Source organism: Neofelis nebulosa, chromosome 4, assembly GCF_028018385.1.
Source record: "Neofelis nebulosa isolate mNeoNeb1 chromosome 4, mNeoNeb1.pri, whole genome shotgun sequence".
NCBI lineage: Eukaryota > Metazoa > Chordata > Mammalia > Carnivora > Felidae > Neofelis > Neofelis nebulosa.
Window position 1 is genome coordinate 15,762,754 of NC_080785.1, and position 26,954 is coordinate 15,789,707.

Sequence of the window (26,954 nt, forward strand, 5' to 3'; positions counted from 1 at the left end):
GGCGAAGCTAATTACCCCCTTTTAGGCTTTGTGCCTGCAATTTGAGTAGCTGCCACAGGATGAATGGTGGTGCCGGCTGTGCTTGTGTTGCACAAATAGGCTCCCTCTGGGCCCAGGGCAGGGAAGGAAAGCCCGAGAATAGCCCGAATCCAGATAACGATGCTCCCTTGCTAGAGAGGCATCATTCATTCACAGTTCTATAAATCATTTCTAATCGTGTGGGATATAATTCAAATTGAGAGGAAATACAAAGACGTACACACCACTGATGTGCGTGCATTAAAACAGATTCCACATGCTCTCGCTCCTTCTTGTGACCTCTTGGTCGTGTATTGTAAAGCACTGTCCAGAGTGTTCAGGGGACAACTGTGGCTTAGCAGAGGGAGTGTATCTAAGTACCTCTATCAAGCTCTTCCCATCTCTTCATCCCTTCTGCATCTCTCTCTTTGCCTTTTGAAAAGTAAAGTTTATTGGGATTATATCTACTACCAAAGTCATATGCATTAGAGAAAATCCCCACTAGAGAAAATGCAAGAAATTGGAGAAAATCACCCATTCTACTAAGATCCGGTCTCTGTTTTCTTTTTAATTTTTTTTAACGCTTATTCATTTTTGAGAGACAGAGACAGAGTGTGAGTGAGGGAGGGGCAGAGAGAGAGAGGAAGACACACAATCTGAACCAGGCTCCAGGCTCCGAGCTGTCAGCACAGAGCCAGACACGGGGCTTGAACTCATGAACCATGAGACCATGACCAAGCTTAAGTTGGACACTTAACCGACTGAGCCACCGGGGCACCCCTCTCTTTTGAAGTTCTGGTTACTTTTCTGAAAAGTTCAATGTTGGGGCGCCTGGGTGGCTCAGTCCGTTGAGTGTCCCAACTTCAGCTCAGGTCATGATCTCATGGTCCCTGAGTTCGAGCCCCACGTCGGGCTCTGTGCTGTCAGTTCAGAGCCTGGAGCCTGCTTCGGATTCTGTGTCTCCCTCTCTCTCTGCCCCTCCCCCACTCATGCTCTATCAAAAAAAATGAATAAACGTTAAAAAAAATTTTTAAAGTTCAATGTAGTAAGATATGCATGCCATGTAGTGTCCCCCTTTTTTAAGGGTACCACTCCTGTTTTTTTAAGTGGGAAAAATTCCCTCTCGGCAGCAACTTTTTCTTTTTGTGGCTCTTCAACTTAGTTTTCTTTGTGTGTCAGAACTGAAAGACTAGATGTGTTCATTATTTTAATTTTTTTTTCTTTTGCCGTGAGAATTCTTTTTTATTTTTATTAAAAAAATTTTTTTAATGTTTTATTTATTTTTGAGATAGAGACAGAGCGTGAGCAGGGGAGGGGCAGAGAGAGAGAGCGAGACACAATCCGAAGCAGGCTCCAGGCTCTGAGCGGTCAGCACAGAGCCCAGCGCGGGGCTCGAACTCACAAACCATGAGATCATGACCTGAGCCGAAGTCGGACACTTAACTGACTGAGCCACCCAGGCACCCCTTTATTTTTATTTTTTAAAATTTACATCCAAGTTAGCATATATCGTAATATTGATTTCAGGAATAGATTCCAGTGATTCATCCTGTATGTATAAAAGCCAGTGCTCATCCCAACAAGTATCTTCCTTAATGCCCCTTACCCATTTAGCCCATCCCTCCACCCACAATCCCTCCAGCAACCTTCAGTTCTCTATATTTAAGAATCTCTTATGTTTTGTCCCCCTCCCTGTTCTTATGTTAGTTTAGCTTCCCTTTTGTTCATTTGTTTTGTATCTTAAATTCCTCATATGAGTGAAGTCATATGATATTTGTCTTTCTGTGACTAATTTGGTTAGCATAATACCCTCTAGTTCATCCACGTAGTTAAAAATGGCAAAATTTCATTTTTTTCTTTTGTTTATTGATTTATTTTTGAGAGAGAGACAGAGAGAGTGAGTCGGGGGGTGCAGAGAGAGAGGGAAAGAGAGAATCCCAAGCAGGCTCTGCACTGTCAGCACAGGGCCCATTGTGGGGCTTGAACTCACAAACCATGAGATCATGACCTGAGCCCAAACCAAGAGTCAGATGGCTTAACCAATTGAGCCACCCAGGCACCACAGGATTTCATTCTTTTTGGTTGCCAAGTAATACTCCATTGTGTATGTATACCACATCTTCTTTATCTATTCATCCGTTGATGGACATTTGGGCTCTTTCCATACTTTGGCTGTTGTTGATAGTGCTGCGATAAACATTGGGATGCCTGTGCCCCTTTGAAACAGCCTATCTGTATCCCTTGGATAAATACCTAGTAATGCAATTGCTGGGTCGTAGGGTAGTTCTATTTTTAACATTTTGAGGAACCTCCATACTGTTTTCTAGAGTGGCTGCACCAGCTTGCATTCCCACCAACAATGCAAAAGAGATCCTCTTTCTCCGCATCCTTGCCAACGTCTGTTGTTGACTGAGTTGTTAATGTTAGCCGTTCTGACAGGTGTGAGGTGATATCTCATTGTGGTTCTGACTTGTATTTCCCTGATGATGAGTGATGTTGAGCATTTTTTCATGTGTCGGTTGGATGTCGTCTTTGGAGAAGTGTCTATTCATGTCTTTTGCCCATTTCTTCACTGGATTATTTGTTTTTTGAGTATTGAGTTTGATAAGTTCTTTATAGATTTTGGAAACTAACTCTTTACCTGATGTGTCATTTGCAAATATCTTCTCCCATTCTGTCGGTTGCCTTTTAGTTTTGCTGATTGTTTCCTTTGCAGTGCAGAAGCTTTTTATTTTGATGAGGTCCCAGTAGTTCATTTTTGCTTTTGTTTCCCTTGCCTCTGAGGGAGGGAGTGTTGAGTAAGAAGTTGCTGCCGCCAAGGTCAAAGAGATTTTTGCCTGCTTTCTTCTCTAGGATTTTGATGGCTTCCTTTCTTATGTTTAGGTCTTTCATCCATTTTGAGTTTATTTTTGTGTATGGTGTAAGAAAGTGGTCCAGGTTCATTCTTCTGCATGTCGCTGTCCAGTTTTCCCAGCACCACTTGCTAAAGAGACTGTCTTTATCCCATTGGATATTCTTTCTTGCTTTGTCAAAGATTAATTGGCCATATGTTTGTGTGTCCCTTTCTGGGTTCTCTATTCTGTTCCACTGGGCAGAGTGTCTTTTCTTGTGCCAGTACCATACTGTCTTGATGGTTATAACTTTGTAATGTATTTTGAAGTCCAGGATTGTGATTCCTCCAGCTTTGGTTTTCTTTTGCAGGATTGTTTTGGCTTTTCAGGGTCTTTTCTGGTTCCATACAAATTTTAGGATTGTTTGTTCTAGCTCTGTGAAGAATGCTGGTGTTATTTTGATAGGGATTGCACTGAATATGTAGATTGCTTTGTGTAATACCAACATTTTGACAATATTTGTTCTTCCAGTCCAGGAGCATGGAATGTTTTTCCAATTTTTTGTGTGTCTTCTTCAATTTCTTTCATAACTTTTCTGTAATTTTCCAGATGTGTTCATTGTTAACCAGCACATACCTGCATGTCCACTGTTCCCTATTTTCTTGTTTTTCTATCAGTATAATTGCCCTGGTGGCTAAATTTTTATCATTCCAACTGATAGCGGAAGTTCAGAGCTGCTTTCAATGTTCCTCTAAAAGTTGTGCAAGTTGCTTAGTGACTGACTAAGCAGCTCCTGTCCTCTCTCTTTCCTTCCTGAAGACTTTGAGATGCTGTTAGACGAAACATGGCAAGTTTTGACACCATGCAGCATCACGATTGATTATTTGCTGTTTCTTATTTATGCTTTTGCTTTTCCTTCTGCTCCAGGGCCACCGCCGCCCAGTTCAGGGAACGAGCAGCACTCGTCAGCCTCCATCTTTGAGCACGTGGACAGGCTCTCAAGGTCCTCAGAGGCCAGCCGGCGGGTTCCCAGTAAGATACAGCTGATCGCCATGCAGCCGATACCAGGACCTCCAGTTCAGCACACCGTACTGGCCGACCGGGTGGCAGAAACCAACAAAATTAACAAAGAGGTATTTGCTCATATTGAAAAGTACATTTATATTAAAAAAAAAAAAAACAAAAAAACCACATTCTGATTTGGTCAGTGCTTACCAACAAGTGAAAATTGCAGTGTTGAAGGTCGGAGCTGCTAAGAAGTATGCTTAATTTTAAGTTTTATGCTCCGCTTTTTTAGATCAGATAACATTCAAGGACACCGTTTCGCACACTGGCCGTTGTGCAGAGAGTTCATGTGGCAAACATGAGATTGCTATCCTTCAAGAGTCCTGTTTTGGCCCTTGGCTGATGTTGAGGAACTTACATGTCAGAAAGGCTCCTGTCATTCCCAGAACAGAGTGGTTCACTGTGCCCAGACCGTTTTTGCAAACGTTATGACTTACTCGAACATCTCTTTTCCTTCTGGGACTCTGGGATTTTGGTACACGCTAGACAGAGGGTGCCTGTTGGACCAGCCCCCAGTACCGATCCTGGGCACTGCATCTCTGATGGGCTTCCTTGGTGGATAACATTTTACATGTGTTGTCACAACTCATTGCTGGAGGAATTAAGCATATTTAGTGTGACTCCCCTGGGAAAGGCCTCTTAGAAGCTTGTGCTTTATTTCCTCCAGATTTCACCCCACATACCCTGTGCTTATTTTAATTTGCGTCCTTTTGCTGTATTAAATGGGACTAAATGCTAAGTCCTATCGGTCGGTTTTCCTAATGAACCTTTGAATTAGGGGGTGATCCCAGATAGATCCGCTCTGATCCCAAGGATCTAGGAAGGCGTAGTAAAATCGTCTTCCAGTGAATCCTGGAAGAGTGAGTTGGTAAGATTTGGGGAAGCAGAAGGCCAGGCCAAGGCACTGTTACCTTGAACTTGAAAAGTTTGACCTGGCCTGAGCCATTTAGGACTGCACATAGCTTCATGCTGTGCATTTCCTGCCTCTAACAAATACCTGCTACTGTTGTGAGTTCTGCCAGGATGAAGTCATAAGCAGTTGGTGTGGCGGAAACCCCCTGCCCACTTTAAAGGTGATCCTTGAAGTAGATCATCTTACCGAAGTCCCATCAAGAGTTCCTAGAGTTTTCCCTCTCTAGCCCTCATTGGCTTCTTGCTAAGAATGTGACAAGAACGTGTGTCCCAGGTTTAGGATGGTGTGTGTTGTCTCTTCTCACCGAGTCCTGGCCCTGCTCAGCCCCAGTCCTAACCTAGAGCTGTCTGCACGCCTCTGTACCTGCTACGGGTAAATCCTCCCTAAAGTGGATTTTCCATCTGGTGGAAAGAAAGAAGGGAATGTGCTCACCAGGCCTGTGGCCTCACAACTTGATAGCATACATCTTTTTTTTTTTTTTTTTTTACTCTCTTTTTAAAATGTAGTGCTTGATACATAGGTATGTATGCCCCCATGTGGGAGTGCCTGTCCCTTTGGGCCTGGACACGGGTCTGGGGAAAAGAAAGGCCTTCCCTAAGATGCTGTCTCATCGTGGGTGGCAGGAACCTTCGGGAACATTCCATGTGACTCATTTCTCTCCCCTCGGCCACGCAGATCCAGACGGCCCTGCGGCACAAGTCCGAGATTGAGCACCATCGGAACAAGATCCGGCTCCGCGCCAAGCGCCGTGGCCACTATGAGTTCCCGGTGGTGGACGACCTGTCCTCGGGCGACACGCGCGAGCGGCACCGTGTATACCGCAGGGCGCAGATGCAGATTGACAAGATCCTGGACCCCACGGCCAGCGTGCCCTCAGTGTTCATAGAGCCCAGGAAGAGGTGGGCGTCCACAGAGGGGGCAGGGGCACCCCCCAAGGGTTGCCTGTGGAGGCGCCGTCGGCCTTGCTCCTGCTGGGCCTCTTCTCATGCTCCTGCCTGCTCCTCCAGGGGCCTCAGAACCCCGGCCCTGGCTTTATTCTGCCTTCCCGAATTCACCTAGTTGGATATGGCAGGCACCTTCTCTTTCTCAGATGGCTGTGCTCGAGTCTCTCTCACTGGGGAATCTCCCTCCTCTCCCATCCCACCCTCACCTCCAGTACCTTCACCTCCTTCGCGTGGGCACCCGTCCGTGTCAGGTGCAGGTGCATTTCTTTTCCCATAGCTGCCCTCCGAGTCTTGGTCTCTTGGCCTTCCAGACCCCTGCCCCTAAGGCATGTGTGTGTGCTATAATCGCTGCTCTGGTTGGTCTTGCTGTGCCCAACACCTGTAACTGCTTTGGTTCCCTGCCGCATGGAACCTGCCCTGTAACAGGAGGCGCCCTGCCTCCCCATTCCGGCTACTTTCCACCATCCAGCAGTGTAGACAGAACTGTCTCTCCCTTAGATGGGCCTGCTGTTGCCCGCCATACATTCATCTGCTTCGCATTTCTCCCCACATCCCTCCCCTTCTGCAGATCCTACTTGCTCTTCAAGACCTAGTTCAGGTGCTGTATAGCCAGCCATGATACTGGTAGCTCACACTGATCTTGCCCTTCTCTGAAAGTCCGGAAAAAGTCACGGTTATATATTACCTTATATTATTCTCTGTTGTTGCGTGCATTTAATATGCTCAGGTAGACTGTGGCTTCCTCATAGCAGAGACTATGTCTTACATATTTGTATCCTATGGGGTGTTCACCACAGTGGCCACCATATCCCAGATGCTTGGAAAATACTTTATGTTTAGTGGATAAACTACTGGCAGGAAGGATTATTTCCTATGAAGATAACCTCCTTCCTGCCCCCACCCCCTCCCGCAGCTCCAGGATAAAACGATCTCCTAAACCACGCCGAAAACACCAGGTCAACGGCTGTCCCGGAGATGCTGAGAAGGACAGACTCATCACCACAGACAGTGATGGCACTTACAAGAGGCCCCCCGGTGTCCACAACTCTGCCTACATTGGTTGCCCAGTACGTAACGCTGACTCTAGCTCCCGGAGCCGGGGTGGGGTGGCTCTTCGGAGAGTGACCGCTAGTGGCTGCTGCCCTGTGTGGTGTTGCTGCCGATGACTGACACTCAGGGCCATGAGACATGTGGAGTGAGGGAACTGGTAGGCTGCTCCTTTGAGAGGAGACTTGAGTCACAGAGCCCAGCAGGCTGCGAAGTGAGCTCTCTGGAAACGTAACCCCGTGTTTGTCCTTTCTGTACACAATCCCTGTTCTCTTATGCTTCAGGATGGGTACTCCTGGAAGTTAACTGGAAAACAATTTTTTCTTCCTTCCCCCGGTCATAGAATTGTTTGGGTTTCTTGGTGATAGGAGGGGTATTTAGGGTTTTGTCTATCCCTTCTCTTCCTAGAGTGCAAGAAGGTATTGTGTGTGTGTGTGTGTGTGTGTGTGTGTGTGTGTGTGTGTGTGTGTAATTTTAATGGAACAAAGAGCTTAATGGAAATTAAGAAATACGGAATTAAACTTTTTTTTCTTCCAACGGAAAGGGGCACACACAGAATCGCTTGAAGTGTTAAAGGCAGACATTGAAAGCATTAAGGCGCACATACACAGACCTCATTGAGTAGGGAAGAAAGTGCCAGCCTCCCCAAAGGTCTGTGACACAAAGACAACCCAAGACGGAGGGAGAGCCAGATGTGGCTGACTTCCAGCAGTGCGGGAAGGACACCGGTAGCCTTGGGCCGGGGTGCAAACCTGGCTCATTGCACAAGACCCCTTCCTCCTTCCGGAGATGCGCTTACAGAGGCATCCTTGTTTAGAGAGACATTAGCAAAAAAAAAAAAAAAAAGATAAAAATTAAAAAAAACAAAAAAAACCCCCACATCTTGGAGAAGGGGCTTGTGATGCGCATGATCACTTTGGACAGAATTTATGCAACCAGCCATTGCCTCCTAAATTAGACAAATAACTACCCTGGAAAGATACAAAGACTAATTATGGAGATAGGGCAAACACTACACTGACGTTAGGGCTAGATAGCATCGAATCATGATCATCCGAAAGAACCAGACTTTTCCTTGGCAACTGACTGTATTTCTGGTGTTTTAAAGACTGGCCGTGCCTGTTTGTGAGGATTGGTGCAATCCCAGGGGGTCGAAAGGTTCTCCAGTTGAGACTGTTGTGCTCCTGAATGGAATGAGCTGTGGATGAATTCCTGAGACGGGGGAGCCCGGGCTGGCAATTCATACAGCAGGTGGCGCTCTTGTAGTGTTCTTGTGCTGTGGACAGGTGGCTGTCTGGGCTTCACCTGGAGAAGACTGTCCCCTGGGCTCCCCAGGATGGTCACTTGAACTTTTGCTTTTGTCTCACCGGGGACTTGCAGGCCTGATGGGGGGGGGGGGGGCGCATTCCTTCTTACCCCTTGACTTCCCGAGCCAGCCAGGGCTCATCTCTCAGAGGAAATCCGCAGCCCCATCCCGTCTTTTTTAAGTAGCCCTGAGTCCCGTCATCTGTTGCCATGAAGTCTTTTGTCGTCTTCTTGCTCTCTCCATTTGTCTTCATCAATGATCCGAAATCAGGCCTCCTTCAGGGTGACCGGATCATCCTTGTACTTCCTGCTCTTTTTCTTAGTGGAAAGCAGAGACCCCTCCTTCAGCTGGTGGAAAGCAGCCCTTTCCTGGAGAGCTCCGCCTCAGTCAGCCAGCTTCATTTTTTCAGAGATTCCTTAAAATGAAATTTTTCTTACGTGGGCTTTTTCCATTCCATAAAAATTCTGAAACACACGCTTTCAAAGATAATCCCCCCCCCCCTTTTTTTTGAACTCATTTTTTCTTAGGTAGTATTTCATCTTGAAGATTATACTACTCATGTGTTTTTTTCTTAAATTTTACACTCTACCTTCAAAATGTCTTCTCGTTATGAGCTCTTTTCTCCTAGGGTGAAAGGAATATTCCTAGATTTCTTGGCAACTGGGGTTACCATTGTAATTCAGGCCTCAGCACGGTATGGCCCTCAGGCCAAATCCAGCCAGCCACTTGTTTTTGTAAAGTTTTATTGGAACACTGTTGTGCCCTTGCACCATTCATCTGTGTGTTCTCTATGGCTGCTCTTGCTGCAGTGTTAGAGTTAAATAACAGAGCAGCAAAGTCTCTGTGACTCACAGAGCCTAAGATAATTGCTGTCTGGTCCTTTACGGAAAAGGTTTGTCTACCCCTGATACAATTTATCATCCAAGCCTGGCACTTGGGAGAGTGAAAAGAGTCTCTATTAATGATTATACTGGGACAGCAGGCATACCCTGACATTGTCCTGGGCCAGCCAGGGTGTCTGATCACTCTCTTAGAATTCCTACGGAAGACTGCAAAATGGGCACCAGAGTACATCCTGTCTGATGACTGAAGGTAAAAACTTCCTATGTATTTCTGAGGAATGATGGGCGAATGTGTACCTGTCCGAAGGAAAACACATTGACTAATAACGAAATTATCAGGCTGAGATTCAAGAGAGTGGAATTCAAATTCCAGCAGGGATCCTGGGTAAATCTTCCTTTCCACACACCACGGTTCCCCCTGTATTATTGACTACCACCTCTATGTGAAACACCCTACAGGTGTCGAGATACAGAAAAATGAAGATCTCTTGTTGGCCTGCAAGTTGCTGGCAGTGTAGCCTGCAAAATGAGGAGACCGGAAGAAGAAAGAACGGAAAGCTCTAACGTCATGGCTCTGTAGCTCTTTGCCTTCTTGGCAAGATTCATGAGTCCCTCCTTCACAGCATACTTTTTGCTGTAAAAGTTAAACCGTTGGAATCTCTGTTCAGGCTTGCAGTTTTTTGTGTGGCCACATGCTCGCTTCCTTGCCACACAACGCTATAAAGCAGGATTCACCCGAGTAAGTTTGAAGATCTCATAGACTTTACTCAACAGCTCTTGAATCCCACAGCATCAGACGCGGAGAGTTGAAAGGAGCTCCGAGGAGCTGTACAAAATGGAAGGGGGCAGAAAAGGAAGTTTTCTAACAAAGAGCGAATTGTTTCAGGCAAGGTCACCTTTCTCTGGGGGAAGGGGGGGGGGTGGTCTATCACGCCTGTTACCTCACTAGTGCAGATCAGGAATTTCCAGATTGACTGGTTAAAGGTCACATTCCTGGAAGAGGCTGAAAATGCAGTGAAGTCTTGGTTTGCTCCTGGGGGGGGCAGCGACTCCATTTTGGGCCTGTTGTTTCTTTCTTGCCTTCTTTCATTTAAACAACAGGTAACTAGTCACTTACTGGAACCACCACCAGGAGCATCACTTCTGTCTTTGGAGAGACCCTTTCACTCGCCAGTGGGATGTGTTTATAGACACCCTTTTCCTTTGTTCCACCATGAACTGTTAGTCTGGTGACGCACTACTGACCACAGTCTTCCCTTTCTGCTCTTCAAGAAATCCAAGAATGGGAGAGGGGCCTGCATGTGGACCTTTTATCCACCTCGTAAGGAAAGGAACACAGAGTTCTTCTAGCGCTCGTCATACGTCAGAGAACCCCTTGGGACCCCGAATCCTTACTTATAATTCCTTGAGGACAGCTCTCACTTACTGGAACCTTTCCTGGGATAGCCCAGTTTTAGAGAAAGAGACCGAGGTGTCATGCATACAGCAGTGGGACCACCCCCCTGCTGTTGGGAGGGGAAGGGCCCCGGATCCATCTCAAGAGCCAGCCACTGCTCAACGGCAGTTGTTTCTGTCGGAGGAGTAAGGGCCGGGTGATGCCACAGCTTCAGGTTCTGCCAAGAGAATCCACAAATCTGAGTGTTAATATTAAATCTTCAGGTTTTAAAAAATATTAGCTCTTTATTTTTTTAAGGCTGCACAGGCCAAGCAAAACAGGTCTGTGGGTCGTTTGTGGTTTGCCAGTCTGTAGTGTGGTTTTCTGTCTGGAGTTAAGCAGTGACTGCCCTTAAATGTTTGATGCTGGCATGAGTAATAATGGATCATCTGTTGGACAGGACAGAGGCTTTTTTTAAGAAGTTTTTTTTTTTTTTAATAATTATTTTTGAGAGAGAGAGGGAGAGAGAGAGAGAGATCCAGCAGGGAAGGGGCAGAGAGAGAGGGAGACACAGAATCTGAAGCAGGCTCCAGGCTCTGAGCTGTTGGCATAGAGTCTGATGTGGGGCTCAAGCCCACTTACTGCGAGATCATGACCTGAGCCGAAGTCAGACACTCAACCAACTGAGCCACCCAGGTGCCCTTCTTTTTTTTTTTTTTTCCCCTCTTTTTAATATTTATTTTTGAGAGAGCACAACCCTGGGATCATGACCTGAACCAACATCAAGAGTCAGGTGCTTAACTGACTGAGCCAGCCAGGTGCCCCTGTATAGAATAATATTTAAACCTTTCTTGATGACTCACGTTATCCAGAGATAGTTCCATTTAAAGACATATGGTTTCTGGGGGCACCTGGGTGGCTCAGTCGATTAAGCGTCCGACTCTTAATTTTGGCTCAGGTCGTGATCTCATGGGTTTAGGTTTATGAGTTCAGGCTCCGCATCGGGCTCTGCACTGACAGTCAGAGCTTCTTGGGATTCTCTCTCTCTCCCTTTCTCTCTGACCCTCCCTACACCCCTCAAAATAAATAAATACACTTAAAAAAATTAAAAATTAAAACGTGTTTTCTGAATACTCTCTGTTTACTATAACAAGTAGTTATAATAAGTAGTAAATTTTTAAAAGTTTGTTTGAGAGAGTGCACACGTGTATGTGTGTGTGCGTGGGGGAGGGGCAGAGAGAGACTCCCACACGGGCTCCGTGATGAACACAGAGCCCCACGTGGAGCTCTGCCTCAAGACCACGAACGAGATCATGACCTGAGCCGATATCCGGAGGCAGACACTTAACAGACTGAGCTACCCAGGCACCTCAGTGTCAACATTTTTTATACACACAGGTGTGATATGGTGGTGACTTTGAACTCTCTTGAGGGTGTGTAGGGCTGCTTTTTCTTATTGTAGTCAATAGACTGCTTTAGACTTTGGTATCTATGAAAAGTTGACTAGGTAGTTTAGTAACTAAGACTCTGAGACATCATTTTTGGCTGCTTAGGGACATTTAATGAAAACATATACTTGCAGGTATTGAAGTGCATTTCAGCTCATTGGTTGAATTTTGCTGGACAAGTGATTTTTGAATATCTTCACTTTTTCCTTTCATCCTGATTCAGGCTCCGCCTGCCACCACCACCCGTTAGCCGCCATTTAAAAAATTCTTACGGGTGACCTTTTCCTCACTGTCAGTGAAAATTGTTAAATCCCATTTTGGCCCTGTGGTTTTCACATCACCACATAAGCTCACATCTGATCCTTGTTCCCTTTGCTCTTTGTCTTGCCCTAGTCTGATCCCGATCTCCCGGCCGATGTACAGACGCCGTCCTCTGCTGAGCTGGGGAGGTATCCGGGCCTGCCCTTCCCAGCCTCCCAGTACATCCCGCCTCAGCCGTCCATCGAGGAGGCGCGCCAGACCATGCACTCCCTCCTGGATGACGCTTTTGCCCTCGTGGCCCCCAGCAGCCAGCCTGCCAGTGCTGCAGTCACAGGCCCCGGGGTCCCAGCTGTCCTGCCTGTGAACAGCACCCCTTCCCGGGACGAGAGGCGAGCCACCCAGTGGGGGTCCTTCTACAGCCCTGCTCAGACAGCCAGCAACCCCTGTAGCGTAAGTCCTGGCCTTCTAGAATTCTCGTGTGGGTCATATGTTGGAATTTTGTGGCCTTCCTCCCTCAGTTTCAGAATCACTGCGATGATACTGATTGTATTTGATAAGAATTAAAGCTTGGCTGAGGGGTCTCGGTTTTCGTTTTATTCTCCTAAGTTAATTCTTAAAAAAAATTTTTTTTAATGTTTGTTTATTTTGGAGGGAGAGAGAGAGAGAGAGACAGAGTGTGAGCAGGGCAGGGGCAGAGAGAGAGGGAGACACAGAATCTGAAGCAGGCTTCAGGCTCTGAGTTGTCAGCACAGAGCCCGACGTGGGGCTTGAGCCCACGAACGGTGAGATCATGACCTGAGCCGAAGCCAGACCGACTGAGCCACCCAGGCGCCCCTCTCCTAAGTTAATTCTTAATGTGGGAAGTATCCTTTTATGTTTTTATGCAACACTGGTATTTTATGGGAGTCTCTTCCTGGGTTCCATTCAGTGTCCTGAAATGGAGGTGGGGTAACTGTCAAAGCATATTCTTGTTGATGTCTTTATAAAAGGTGCATTTTAGAACATACCAGGTAATTAGGCTTCTTGGAGGGCCCCCGGGGACTGGAGTGGTCCTTGAGGCTCTGGGATTATAGGCAGCTAGCCCACAGGCAGGCAAGGACAACCGTTTCAAATATCAGGTTTCCATCTTGGGACTTGACATTTCAGCATTTCATCTGCCTTTGTCATCCTTTTTTTTTTTTTTTTTTTTTTTGTATGCCATCAATCCTTTCAAATGTGGCTTCTCAAAATATGGGGAAGAAGTAAAACTGAAAGATGTGACATTAATATTTTTTCCGCTAATTTTAGATCGGGTGATTGGACTAAAGCATTCGACTCTGGAGGGAAGTTAATTAGTCACAATTTGAATTTCTCAAGGAGTGTTTATACTGGGTCCTCTGATTTCATTACCCATATTAAGGTAAAATTGGGTGGTAATGAACATATGTTAAAGGCATCTTTATCTCTGAAATTGAATGTTCACAGTATGCCGTTAGTAATAGATTATTTTCTTCAATACCTGCTACCACGCGGCGGGGGGCGGGGGCGGAATACCATTCCATCTTGTTATTGTTTTCAATGTTACAACTGTAACTATTAAATACTTCATAATTATAACTAGTAGTTTATAATCTTTCTTTAAGGAAATGGATGATGCACAACAAACTCGCTGATAAAGTGAATGTGGCTTCAGCTGCTGTCTGAGCTTCTTTCATTTGTTTGTTCCTTCAGGTAGATTTGTGGAGCACAAATCTGTGCTGTGTTGGGGTGTTCTGCTAGGTGTCGGGATAAAGCAGTTGCACAACGCACAACTCCAGCTTCTGCATGATGGCAGGGGGTATGTGGGCAGTTGAGGCAGTAATTCTAACACAGCATGGCAGGTCCCTTGGCAGGGGGAGAGTACCTCCAGGGAGCCCTTGCCTGAGCTGTGAGGTGTTCAGAAGGATTTTCCAGTTAAAATGTGATCTAAGTAGAAGACTGAAGATTAATTAGTGGTTGTAGTAGGGAAGCATGGCGGAGACAGAAGTAAGTGTCCAGTACAAACTTTTTCTGGACAAGATGAAGGAACAAGGTTGGATTACTTTGCTTCCAGAAACACCTAAAATAATGGAAAAGGAAAGATTTTCACAACCCTGGGCATTAGGCAGCAAAGGAGGGATTGCTGAGAAATGAGCTGAGCTCTACACATGTCCCAGTTTATATCTTTTTTTTTAATGTTTATTTATTTTTGAGAGAGAGAGAGAAAGAGAGAGAGACAGCATGAGTAGGAGAGGGGCAGAGAGAGAGGGAGACACAGAATCCGAAGCAGGCTCCAGGCTCTGAGCTGTCAGCACAACCCATGAACGGTGAGATCATGACCTGAGCTGAAGTCTGGACACTTAGCTGACTGAGCCACCCAGGTGCCCCTGTCCCAATTTATATCTTGAGAGAGTTTCTGGTTGCAGTGCAGGGAGGGAGACCTCAGGCAGAGCACAGTAGTCTCTCTGAGTTGAGAAAGACAGAGTTGGAGGCAGGGGAGGAAAAGGTAGCTACATTTCACAATAGAGAGTACAAGAAAGCAGAGAGAGAATTCTAGAGATCTGCAAAGAGTCTTCATCCGAGTACTCATCAGTTTAAGGGTATGATGAAACTATCTAAGACTAGGGAAAGAACTGCCTAAAAAATTAAAGGGAATAGTCCTCAGAGCTCACACAGATGTAGAAATAAGTTCCTATTATATGATGAATTGTGTGCCCCCAAATCCATATGTTGAAGCCTAAAACCCCACGTGGCTATATTGGAGCTGGGGTCTTTAAAAAGGTGATTAGCTTTAAATGAGGTCATAAGTGGGGGGTGCCTGGGTGGCTCAGTCACTTAAGTGTCCAACTTCGGCTCAGGTCGTGATCTCACGGTACGTGAGTTTGAGCCCCGCGTCAGGCTCTGTGCTGATAGCTTGGAGCCTGGAACCTGCTTCGGATTCCCCTCTCTGTCCCTCCCCTGCTCCTGCTCTCTTTCTCTCTCTCAAAAATAAACATAAAAAATATATAAACGATGTCAGAAGTTGGAACCCTGATCTGATAGAATTGGTGCTCTCATGAGAAGAGGAAGAAACACCAGAGTGCTCTCTCTGTCATGTGGGAACACAGCAAGAAGGTGAGCTGTCTGTGAGGCAGAAAGAGAGCTCTCATCATAAACCCTGCTGGAACCTTGATCTTGGACTTTGTAGCCTACAGACCTATGAGAAGATAAATTTCTTTTGTTTAAGCCACCCAATCTGTTGTATTTTCTTGCAACAGCCCAAGCTGTTCCTTTCTTTCTAGAGTGGAAAGCTGCATAATTCATGGAGCACCAGTTAGATTACTCAGAAGGAGCATTGGTTTGCCTCCGTAGTGGGGCAAAATGAACCCCAGATTAAAGCTTCCCTAGTTCTACCTAACAAAGCATAAACACAATACCTGAACCTGAACAGAGCCCCAGAATATTTATAGGGAAACAAAAGTATATAACATCCAACAAGGTAAAATTAATAATGTCTGAAATCCAAAACTAACCAGTTAAGCAAATAGGCAAGAAAATGACACAGAACTAGTCGACAAGGATTTTAAAAGAATAATTATAATGAAGTTCCATGTGTTTAAGAAGCTGGAGGACAGACTGAATGTATTAGAGGCATTGAGGACATGAAAGGATGCACATCAATTTAGAGATGAAAACTATAACGTCTGAGATAAAATATATACTTATGGGATTAGTGGCAGATCAGATATTAAAGAAGAAAAGATTAATGATTTTAAATACATAGTAATAAAAAATAAGCCAACATGCAACAGAGTAAGTAGACTGAAAAAATGAATAGAGCATTGATGACCTGAGGACAACTTCAAGTGGACTAATATACATGTAATTGGAGGTCTCAGAAGAAAAGAAGGAGAGTTAGAAAAAATAATTAAATAATGGCCAAAAGTTTTTCAAATTTGATGGAAACTATGAATCTGCAGATCTACAAAAATTGATGACCCCCTGTGCACAAGAAACACGAAGAAAACTGTGCCAAAAAATATAATGACATTGCTTAAATTAAGTGATAAAGATTTAGAAATCATCCAGAGAAAGAGGACACATTGTATGCAGTGGAACAAAGGTAAGGATGACAACAATATTCTCATTGTCCAGAAGACAGTGAAACAAATCTTTAAAGAACTAAAGGAAAAAACTGTCAACCTAGCACTCTCTATCCACTGAAAATATCTTTCAAAAACCTTTCACACATATAAAAGCTGAAAGAATGTATCACTGGCAGGCTTGCATTACAAGAAATGTCATAGAAAATTCTTTTTTTTTAAAAATATTTATTATTGAGAGACAGAGCATGAGCATGGGAGGGGCAGAGAGAGAGGAGGCACAGAATCTGAAGCAGGCTCCAGGCTCTGAGCTGCGAGTACAGAGCCTGATGCGGGGCTCAAACTCAAAAACCGTGAGATTGTGACTTGAGCTGAAGTTGACGCCTAACCGACTGAGCCACCGAGGTGCCCCTGTCATAGAAACTTCTTTAGGCAGAAGTAATATGATACCAGCTAAAGATCTGGATCTACATAGATGAGTGAAAAACACTAGAAGTGTAAATATGTGGGTAATTTAAAAAAAATTCTGTATTATTTAAATCTTTTGAAAAGATAATTGGCTGTTGAAAGAACAAGGATAACAGTGTTTTGTAGGGTTTATAACATATATAGAAGTAAAATGTGTGAAAACGCAAAAAGCACAAAGGCTAAAAGAGGAGAAATTGAAGTGCACTGGTTTGATGTTCTTATACCATACACGAAGTGGAATGATAGTATGTGAAGGTAGACTGATAAGTGAAATATATAGAACGTAAACTCTATAGCAACCACTAAAAACAAAATAACAAAATAATAGCTAATAACCAACAAAAGAGTAAAAATGGAATGATAAAAAGTACTCAGTCCAAAAGAAAGCAGGAAGAGAGGAAAAAGGGGAACAAAGAACAGATGGGAAAAACAGAAAACTGATACCAAGATGGTAGATTTAAATCTAGCCCTATCTATAATCACATTAAATGTGAATGGTCTAAATATTCCTGTTATGTGACAGAGATTGTCAGATAGGCTAAAACATAAGAACCAATTATCTGTTGCCTACAAGATACGTACATCAGATATAAAGCTATAAATAGGTTAAAAATATGGAGAAAGAAAAATGTATGGAGAAAGATATACCATGTTAACACCAATCCCAAGAAACTGGAGTGGCTGTATTAATATTCACCAAAATCATATCATAGTGAAGAGCATTACACAGAGGATCATTTCAAGATAATACATTGGTCAGTTCATCAAGAAAACCTAAAATCCTAAATGTTTACGTGCCTAGTAATAGAGCATCAAAATACATGAAGCAAAAACTGGGAGAACTGCATGCAGAAATAAAGGAAGCCACAGTTATAGGCAGAGACTTCAACACTTCTCTTTCAATAATTGATAGAATGAGTATACAGAAAATCATTAAGGTAGAGAAGACTTGAACAATTCTCAAATTAATACTTACTATCAGCTTGAACTAATTGACGTTTATAAAATGCTCTACCCAAGAAGAATAAAAAGAGTATACATTTTCAAGAGTACATGGGTGATGGGGACTTAAAAGTGCACTTATCATTATGAGTACCGAGTAATTTATAGAGTTTTGGAATCACTTTATTGCAGACCTGAAATTAATACAACACTGTATGTTAACTATACTGGAATTGAAACTTAAGAAGAGTACATGGACCATTTACTAAGATTATAGACTGTATCCTGGGCCCTAAGTCTAATCTCAATAAATTGAACGAGATTCATATTATCAAATGATCCCGTAAGAAATGGGAATGTTTTTGAACACAGATGTCACCAAAAAAGAAATACAGAAAATAAGCAGACAAATACAAAGAATCAGCAGATGGAGAGATGTTCAGTTTCATTAGTCATTAGTGAAATGCAGTAAATCCTAATGAGATGCCCCTATACACTTGTTAGAATATGAACAAGTGGAGCTCTTATAAACTATTGTTAAGAATGTAAACCAAGAAAAATCACTTTGAAAAACAGTTTGGCAGTCTCTTAAAAAATTAAACCTATACCTAACTTATGACCCAGGCATTGTATTCTGAAATATTTACTGAAGAGAAATGAAAGCACATGTCCAGGCAAAGACTTGTACCTTGTGACAACTTTATTTGTCATTGACTCAAACTGGAATCAACTCAAATGCACATCAACAGGTGAAGAGATAAACAAATTGTACCGTATTTATGTAGTGGAATACTACTCGTTAATAAAAAGGATTGAGTTATTTATATGTATGACAAAATGGTAGGGAAAGAAGCCACCCTCTTGACAACAAGAAAGTGCATATTGTATAATTCCGTTTATATATAATTCTAGAAAATACAAACTGTCGGACAGCAGGTCAGTGGTTGCCTAAGGAGGGGGTGGGTTTAGGAAAGGGTGTGGGACAGAGGGATTACAGAGGGTCACCAGGAAACTTGGGTGGTGATGGGTATGTTCATTATCTTGTTGGGCATGGTTTGCAGGTACAAACAGATGGCAGAATTGATCAATTCATATACGTAAATATGTGCAGTTCATTGTATATCAATTATAATGAAATAAACCTGTTTATATTTTTGCCCCCAAATGTTCTTAACAATGAAATCAGTTTTGGGTGACTAATAGCTAGAAGTAAGAGTGGTGAGACATGAGGCAGAAGAGAGAAAGCAAGAAGCTGATGGGATAGAGCCTAGACCTTATCCTGAGGGTAGTGGTGGGCACTGAAGAGTTTTGAGCAGGCTAAAGACATGATTTGGTGTGCCTGTTTGACAGATTGCTCTCATTTTAGACTGGAGAATGGTTTGTTAGAGGGCAAGACCAGAAGCAGGGAAACATTTTTTTTTAACATTTATTTATTTCTGAGAGACAGAAACAGAGCATGAGCGAGGGAGGGACAGAGAGGGAGACAGAATTCAAAGCAGGCTCCAGGCTGTCAGCACAGGGCTCGACACAGGACTCGAACCCACGAACTAGGAGATCATGACCTGAGCTGAAGTTGGATGCTTAACCAACTGAGCCACCCAGATGCCCCAGCAGGGAGACATTAAGGGCAAGACGCCGAAGGGCGCGGGCAGGGAGTTGGGGTCAGTTAAACATGCTGCATTGTTATAGATTGTTCCTCTCGAGTCCTCTGCCTTACCTTGATTGGAGCCACCATCGTCTCTTACCGTCATTGCAAGAGCTTCCTAATAGTCCCTCTGCCCCTGGTCTTGAATGGAGGATGTCAGGGTGGTGGCTGATATGTCAAATGCCATATACTGGTGTCGAGCAGGCTGGGGAGCTGGGAGGCTGACATAGGAGATGCCTCCTACGGAGGACAGGAGGACCCGGCCGGAGAGGGAAACCTGCGGGAGCTGCTTGACTTAGTCTGGAGTTTTCCAAAGGAAGAGTTCTCATCTCACTTTCTGACATGACCTTGTTCACTGCTGCCATCTATCTGTTACTTCTCTCTCCTCCTAATGCTTTTTGAATTGTTCTGCGACGAAATCCACGGCCGTCTTAATTTCCCCTTTCCTGATAACAGATGGATGTACCCTACGTGCCAGGAAGCGTAAATAATTCTGGGCACTCAGCCAGTTTTTCTGAATCATTCCCCCTCCCCTCCTCCCCAAATAACCAGTGACCGTTTTATCTTCAGATTCAGTTCTTTCATTCACTTCAGGGAAACTTTCTTTTGTATCTGAAAAATAATTTTCTTACTCTAGTTATTGAAGTCAAAGATACCAATTATCTTCGTGTTGGCTCATCTTTGTTTTTTGTACCTATCCTCTTATCTCTAATTGCCTTAGCTACTTTGTCCTGGTTTCTCTGCCTTCATTATAATTATCATGGGCCTTTTCTGTGTGGCATCGATTTGATTTTAAGCCATATCTGTTATTTCCCCTGCTAGTTGATTTCTTAGAGTCATAATGGCTTTGTTTTGGTCCTCAAATCATTTCCACACATAATTTGGTACCAAATTGCTTCAGTTCTTTGGTTTCTCATTTCCATTCGTTCTGTTGTTGTATCATCTCATCTTTGAACTTAAAAAAAGGAATTGAGGGATGCCTGGGTGGCTCAGTCAGTTAAGCACTGGATTCTTTATTTCAGCTCAGGTCATGATCTCACAGTTGTGAGACTGAGCCCCACTTCGGGCTCTGTGCTGGGTGTGGAACCTGTTTGAGATGCTCTCTCCCTCTCTCTCTCTCTGCGCTTTCCCCACTTGCACTCTGGCGCGCTCTCTCTCTCAAAAAGAAAAAAGAAAAGAATTGCTATTCTTACTATATGAGTCATTATTCAGCCATAGTCCTTTTTCTCTCTTGGTCACTACTTTCCTCCATTTTATAGCATGAATCTGTTCCTTTCTTTGCTTGTTTGGTTTCTGCTGATGAATTTTAGCAATAATTTTTTTACTGATTTGGGTTATTACATTTATTATTTGTTCGTTGTTGATAGGTGTTGGAGATGAACAATTCTGTGATAGTGCCTTAATCTACGATCTTAATCAAGATCTTAACTCCATAGCAAGATTTTCGTAAACACTGTTACTGAGTGGTTTTCTCATCATGGACCTTTGATGTTACCCTTATGTATTTTGATGATGATAGCAGTTTGATATAGTAGAAAACCAGAATCACAGCTGTGTCTGTGCATACCTAATATAATTTTATCAAGTTTATAAATTGGTCGTAAATTACTGTTTGTTCCCAGGAGGAACCTGATTACCCCTTATTTCCTTCTGACTGCAGTAAAAACTATAAGAATGTGGATTTCAAAGTGTCTTCAGTTACCACAGGGATGGACCTTTGTTTACCATCTGATGACATTTTTACTCTTTCTGTGTTGCTGGTGGAAGGGTATTAGTTATGCATTGGTGCGGAGGCCACTTGATAGGTGTATTTCTGCTTTCCTGAGTAAAGTTCACCTCCCTGGAACAGTCTTCTAAGGACCGAGTGTGGATGCCTGAACCAGGACATTTTACGACTCATCCCAGATTCCACCAACCATTTAATGTGCCTTCTTGCTCTCTTGGCCTGTTTCATACTGAATAGAAAGAAGGGATGCATTAAAATGGGAGTTTTATTTGATGTCGCTTGTTGAAACCATAAAATTCTATTTCATCCCCCAAAGATTTATACAGGTGTGACCCACTTAAACACCTGTCATTATGTCTGTGATTTAAAAAAAAAAAGTTAATGTTTGTTTATTTTTGAGAGAGAGAGAGAGAGAGAGACAGAGCACGAGCACGGGAGGGGCAGAGAGAGAGGGAGACACAGAATCAGAAGCAGGCTCCAGGCTCTGAGCTGTCAGCACAGAGCCCGATGCGGGTCTTGAACCCACAAACTGTGAGATCGTGACCTGAGCTGAAGTTGGACTCTTAACCAACTGAGCCACTCAGGGGCCCCTGTGATTTTTTTTTGTAAACCTTTCATCGGGGCATGCAGCCTCTGGACAAAGCACTTTCTTTTTCTGATTATAATAGAGTTGAAATGCCTGGTGCCACGGTAGCAAAACATGTGAAGAGTGGACAGCTATTTTTTTACTGTTTGTCTTTTAGTTTATTACTTACCGGACCTCCTGAAATGCTGATACATAAACTTCCATCTTTTTTTGTTTTGTTTTATTTTGCATATGAATGTGTTTAAAAAACTCAAACTCTGCTGAGAAGCAGAAGGGCTGCTGGGAATAATCTTTATCTGGTCTCAGATTTCCCTTTAATTATTTGGAGAAGGAATTGAAACTCCTTTTCCTTCTATTCTGGCTATTTTACATCAGTTGGGGAACTCTGCAAGGTTCTAATCCCCCTCCCTCTGCCAAGGGGATGGGAACAGAAAGGTTCAAAAGGTGAAGTAATTTGAGCACAGTTTCGGACGTGATAATCCCATCAAACTGTATGAGGTGTAGGGTTCATTCTATTCTTCTTGGCATCAGGAAATAGGCCCAGGGAAGTCGAGTAGCTTTGTCAGTCTGTTTGACTCCAAAGCCTCTCCTTTTCTTCACAAAGTAGAGATTAATTCAAGGGGGGAGATCTGGTTGGCAACCATGGGCAGTGTAGTGTAGTGGTTAAAAGCATGGTCTTTTATTATTAAGCCTGGACTTACTAGGAGGAAATTACTTAAATTCCTTGTGAGTTGATTTCATCTATAAAATAGAGGTAGTGAGCCCTTTGTTACTGTTACTGGGGTCTGAGTTAGTGCTCATGGCACTTACCACAAAATAATAATTCATGAAATGGCAGATTTAAAAAAAAAAAAAAAAAAGATCTAAAATGGGGACAGGTCCAGAAGCAAGGCTGACTTAGTAACTTGGAACACTAGAACCTGGACAACCAGTTGGTTCAAACTGACTGAACTTGGATGGACTCTGTCCAGAGTTATTGTTCTGCTGAAATATCTGGTTCCAAAATAACAATTCACAGTTGTTGAAAGAACCGTTGGAAGAGGAGTACAACGTATGATAGGGACAGGGTGTGTTGATTTCATGAGGAATGCAACAGATACACGTTTATTTAAATCTGATGCCATATTGACATTGATTTAGCCAAAGAATACTTGGTTAGCGGAGATTAGCTCAAGTAAGAAGAGCTGATTGAAGGCTCTGGGGCCCTGGATGGAACACAAGGACAGAGTATGGCTGGGCTCTTTGGAACAGGAAAACTATCAGAAACTGAAAGTGTACACCTCATCTTTGAGAGTCTCTCTAATTTCTGGTTCTCTTTGTATTTTTTCTTTTTTCACATTGTTCCACAACATGGTGCAGCATTCACATACTTTACTTTTGTGAGTGTATTTGAATTGCTACTGGACACCCACTGGTTCTGGGAATGATCATGCCCACGTTGATGGGGGCATTTGTACTAAGTGTGGCCATCAAGGCCGACCTTTTTAGAAGATACAGATTTGTAGAGAATGAGCTTGTAGGGAAGAGAAGCTGCAGAAAGGCTATCTGTTACTCATTCTTTTATAAAAGAAAGAAAGGTCTAGAAAATAGTTGTGTGTGTGTGTGTTTTTTTTTTAAAGCGTGGTAGCCCAGTTCCCCAAGCTGAAACTTCTGGTATTATTTGATGGCAGAATGCCTCAGTGCCATGCCAGCTTTTTATGAGAAAATAATTCTCCTGAAAGTTGATCCTGCAAACCTAAACTTGTAAGTTTGCTGTTGTCACTTTCTAATAAACGTTGCACGTTAATCTTCATTTCCTTTTGCTTTTCTTCCAGAGATACGAAGACTATGGAATGACTCCCCCATCAGGCCCATTGCCGAGGTAAAGTTTTTGGGAGAAAATACATTAGGACTTCCTCACATCGACTGTTTTTTTTACAAATTTTGTAAACTCGTTTCTTTTAGCTCATATGAGCAGATGCAAACCTCTGGGTTGTGTGTTCTCTTGAGTTAACCTGAAGAGGAGAAAAAAGGTGGAATTTTAAGTTCTGCTCCCAGTAAAGACAGGCTAGATTGTTTGCTCAGGGCATCTGGAAAAGCCAGACAAGATTTTAAAATAAAATAAAACCCAGATAGCTAACAGGGCAATGGAATGGTATGGGGCCAAGATCCAGGGAGTCCAGAGAAAGGAACCCTGCCTTTTGGGTGAACTTTCTCCCTGGGGTGCCTGCTAATCCCGGAGGAGGTGACTGAGAACCTGAGCAAGACTTTGGGCAGACCCCTGGGCCTTGGAGTCTTGAAAATTTGACATAGTGAAAGTTGTGGGATAAAGCCAGGCTTTGCGGGGACTTTGATGCCTTAAATGAATCAAAATACATTTGAAAAGAAAAATGGCTGAATACCAGTGATCTAAGCATCCGTCTCAATGTAAAAAAAAAAAAAAAAAAAAAAGGGTCTAATTAAACCTAAAGGAAGTAGAAGGAAGGAAATAATAAAAATAAGAATAGAAATTAATGAAATAGAAAACAAATACCATAATAGAGAAGATCGACAAGGCTAAAAGTTACTGCTTTGAAAACTAATGAAATTGATAAATCTCTGAAGAGCTTGATCAAGTAAGCTGTGTAACATTATCAATAAGAGGAATGGAAAAGGACATATTAATCCAGATCTTTCAAAAATTAAAAAGATTTTGATAGATTTTTAAAAGACAGATTTTTAAAAGATTTTATAGGAATTAAGAAGATTTTCTGAACCTTTTTGTTAATAAATTTAAAATGGAAAAATTCCTGGAAAGAGAATATCTGAATTGACATATAGCTATTAAAGAAATTGAAATCATTACCAAAATCCTGCCCACAAAGAAAACTTTGGCTTTAACGGTGAATTCTACTAAAGATACTGAAGGAAGAAAATGCGCCAGTGTTCTACAAATTCTTTTAAAGAATATAAAAACAGAGAATACTCCCCACCTCATTCTTTTTATTTCATTATTATTTTTAATGTTTATTTAATTTTGAGACAGAGAGACAGAGCGTGAGAGATGGAGGAGCAGAGAGAGAAGGAGACACAGAATCCAAAGCAGGCTCCGGGCTCTGAGCTGTCAGCGCAGAGCCCGACGCAGGGCTCAGACTCACGGACTGCGAGATGATGACCTGAGCCAAAGTCAGATGCTTAACTGATTGAGCCACCCAGGTGCCCCCCGCAACCCCCAACCTCATTCTTCCTCTATCAAGGAGGAGACAAGGACAAGGACGTTGTAAGAAAGAAAACATTACGGGCCAATTTTACTTGTGAACATAACACAGGTGCAGAAACTTAAATATTAGCAAAGATATCCAGTATTGTATGTGGAAGGATGTCATATCACAGCCAAATTAGATTTATTCCAACAATGAAAGGGTAATTTAACATTTAAAAAACAAAATCAACCAATCTAGGGGTGCCTGGGTGGCTCAGTCGAGCATCTGACTCTTGATCTCTGCTCAGGTCTTGATCTCAGGGGATCTCAGGGTTGTGAATTCAGGCCCCACATTGGGCTCCACACAGGGCATGGGACCTACTTAAAAAATAATAATAATAAAAAATCAATGTAATTCACTGTTTTGAGAATAAAGGAGGGAAATCTTATTCCACTAAATATAGCATTTGATAAAATTCAGCATCCATTCATGGTAAAAATCTTAGCAAACAAAGAATAGAATTGAACTTGTCTAATCTGGTTATAGTTATCTCAGCAAAGATTATATTACCTCTATTCAACTTTGTCCCGGGGTTCTTGATAGTGTAATAAAGCAAAGAAAGAAAGAGAGAGAGAGAGTGAGGGAGGGAAGAAGGGAAGGGAAGGAAGAGATTAAGGAATTCTAGGAAAGAAATAATACTGTTATTATTCTCAAATGATATAATTTTTTTTAGTAGAAATACCTAAAATGTCAACACATAAATTGTTAGAATTAAGAGAATTTAGCAAGATAGATAAATTACAAAGTAGCTGGATATAAGATCAGTATACAAAAAATCTCTTTTATTTCTGTTTATGAGCATCAGACAAATAAAAACTTTTACACAGACTACATAAAATAGCATTCAGAAACATAAAATATCTCAGTATTCATCTCACCAAAAATAGTCAAGCCCTCTAAAGAAAATGTTCATGGATTGGGTAACTCAGTATATTAAAAATATCAATCTTCCCTAAGTGATCTACAGATTCATTGTGATCCCATTTAAAATCCTAGTCATTTTTTTTTTTTAAAACGTTTATTTATTTTTGAGACAGAGAGAGACAGAGCATGAACAGGGGAGGGTCAGAGAGAGGGAGACACAGAATCTGAAACAGGCTCCAGGCTCTGAGCTGTCAGCGCAGGGCTCGAACTCACGGACCACGAGATCATGACCTGAGCCGAAGTTGGCCGCTTAACCGACTGAGCCACCCAGGCACCCCTTGTTGTTTTTTTCAAAAAAAAAAAAAATATGTGGAAACTGACAAGCTGATTTTAAAACTTCTGTAGAAATGTGAAGGGCCAACAATATTCAAGACACTTTGAGGAAAAAGAACAGGGTATGAGGAATAATCTGAAAGTTGTAAATTGCTGTAAGGAAATTCAGACAGTGTTGTATTGCTATAAAGCTAGACAAATAGACCAAAGGAACAGAATAGAGAATCCATAAGCAGACTCACACATGACTGGACAAATGATTTATTACAAAGCGGGAATTGCAGAAAACCAGAGTTAATTGCAGAAGTCATAATCAACTGTTCTTTTTTATTTGGTTTATTTTGTGAGAGAGTGTACACACAGGTGCACGTGAGTCGGGGAGGGGCAGAGAGAGAGAGAATTCCAAGTAGTTTCTGTGCTGATAGCATGGAGACTGATGTAGGGCTCAAACTCAGAAACTGTGGGATCATGACCTGAACCAAAAGCAAGAGTCAGATGCTTAACCATCTGAGCCACCCAGGCACCTGTCGACTCTTCTTTCAATCACCAGAAGTCACACAGAAGTAGGAATGTTATCTGGTTTCCTCATTTTTTCCTGTCTTTTGTTTGTCCTCATTTTTAGAGGGGCTTGTTTTATTTTTCCCCAACCCAGGCACTGCTTTGTGGTCCACAAGCAACAGAGATAAAGGGAGCATGTGAAGATTAGGTGACCCAGGGCAGAAGTTAACGATGGGGGCCATGTGATCTGGTTTGCCCAGTTCAGTTCAGTTTACACCTCTTTTTCTGGCATAGATACTAGTAACTTCCACTCTGAAAAGTGTTCTGGTTTGGATGACCAATTTTACAGTTACATTAAAGGGTTCTGGGGGATTTGGATCACACGGAACTATCTGAACACACAATTTAGGATAAAAATGACGTAAACATAGGCGGGAGGAGGATAATTGGGCAAAGTAGAAATAAGGAAAGGGCAAGAGCTAGTTCTTCGGTGGATGGTCAAGAGGGTCAGGAGATGAGATTATGTGATCTCCAACATCCAG

The 26,954-nt window shown here is 42.8% G+C and overlaps 1 protein-coding gene across 1 annotated transcript in view; it reads left to right on the forward strand.

Annotated features, from left to right (window-relative positions):
* KIAA1549 (KIAA1549 ortholog) overlaps nucleotides 1-26,954 on the forward strand; it is a 170,554-nt gene that overhangs the window by 120,526 nt on the left and 23,074 nt on the right. The window contains exons 16-20 of the mRNA XM_058723543.1: nucleotides 3,777-3,982; nucleotides 5,503-5,726; nucleotides 6,685-6,838; nucleotides 12,183-12,500; nucleotides 23,311-23,357. Coding sequence (XP_058579526.1) covers nucleotides 3,777-3,982; nucleotides 5,503-5,726; nucleotides 6,685-6,838; nucleotides 12,183-12,500; nucleotides 23,311-23,357 — 949 coding nt within the window. The remainder of the gene's footprint in view (nucleotides 1-3,776; nucleotides 3,983-5,502; nucleotides 5,727-6,684; nucleotides 6,839-12,182; nucleotides 12,501-23,310; nucleotides 23,358-26,954) is intronic.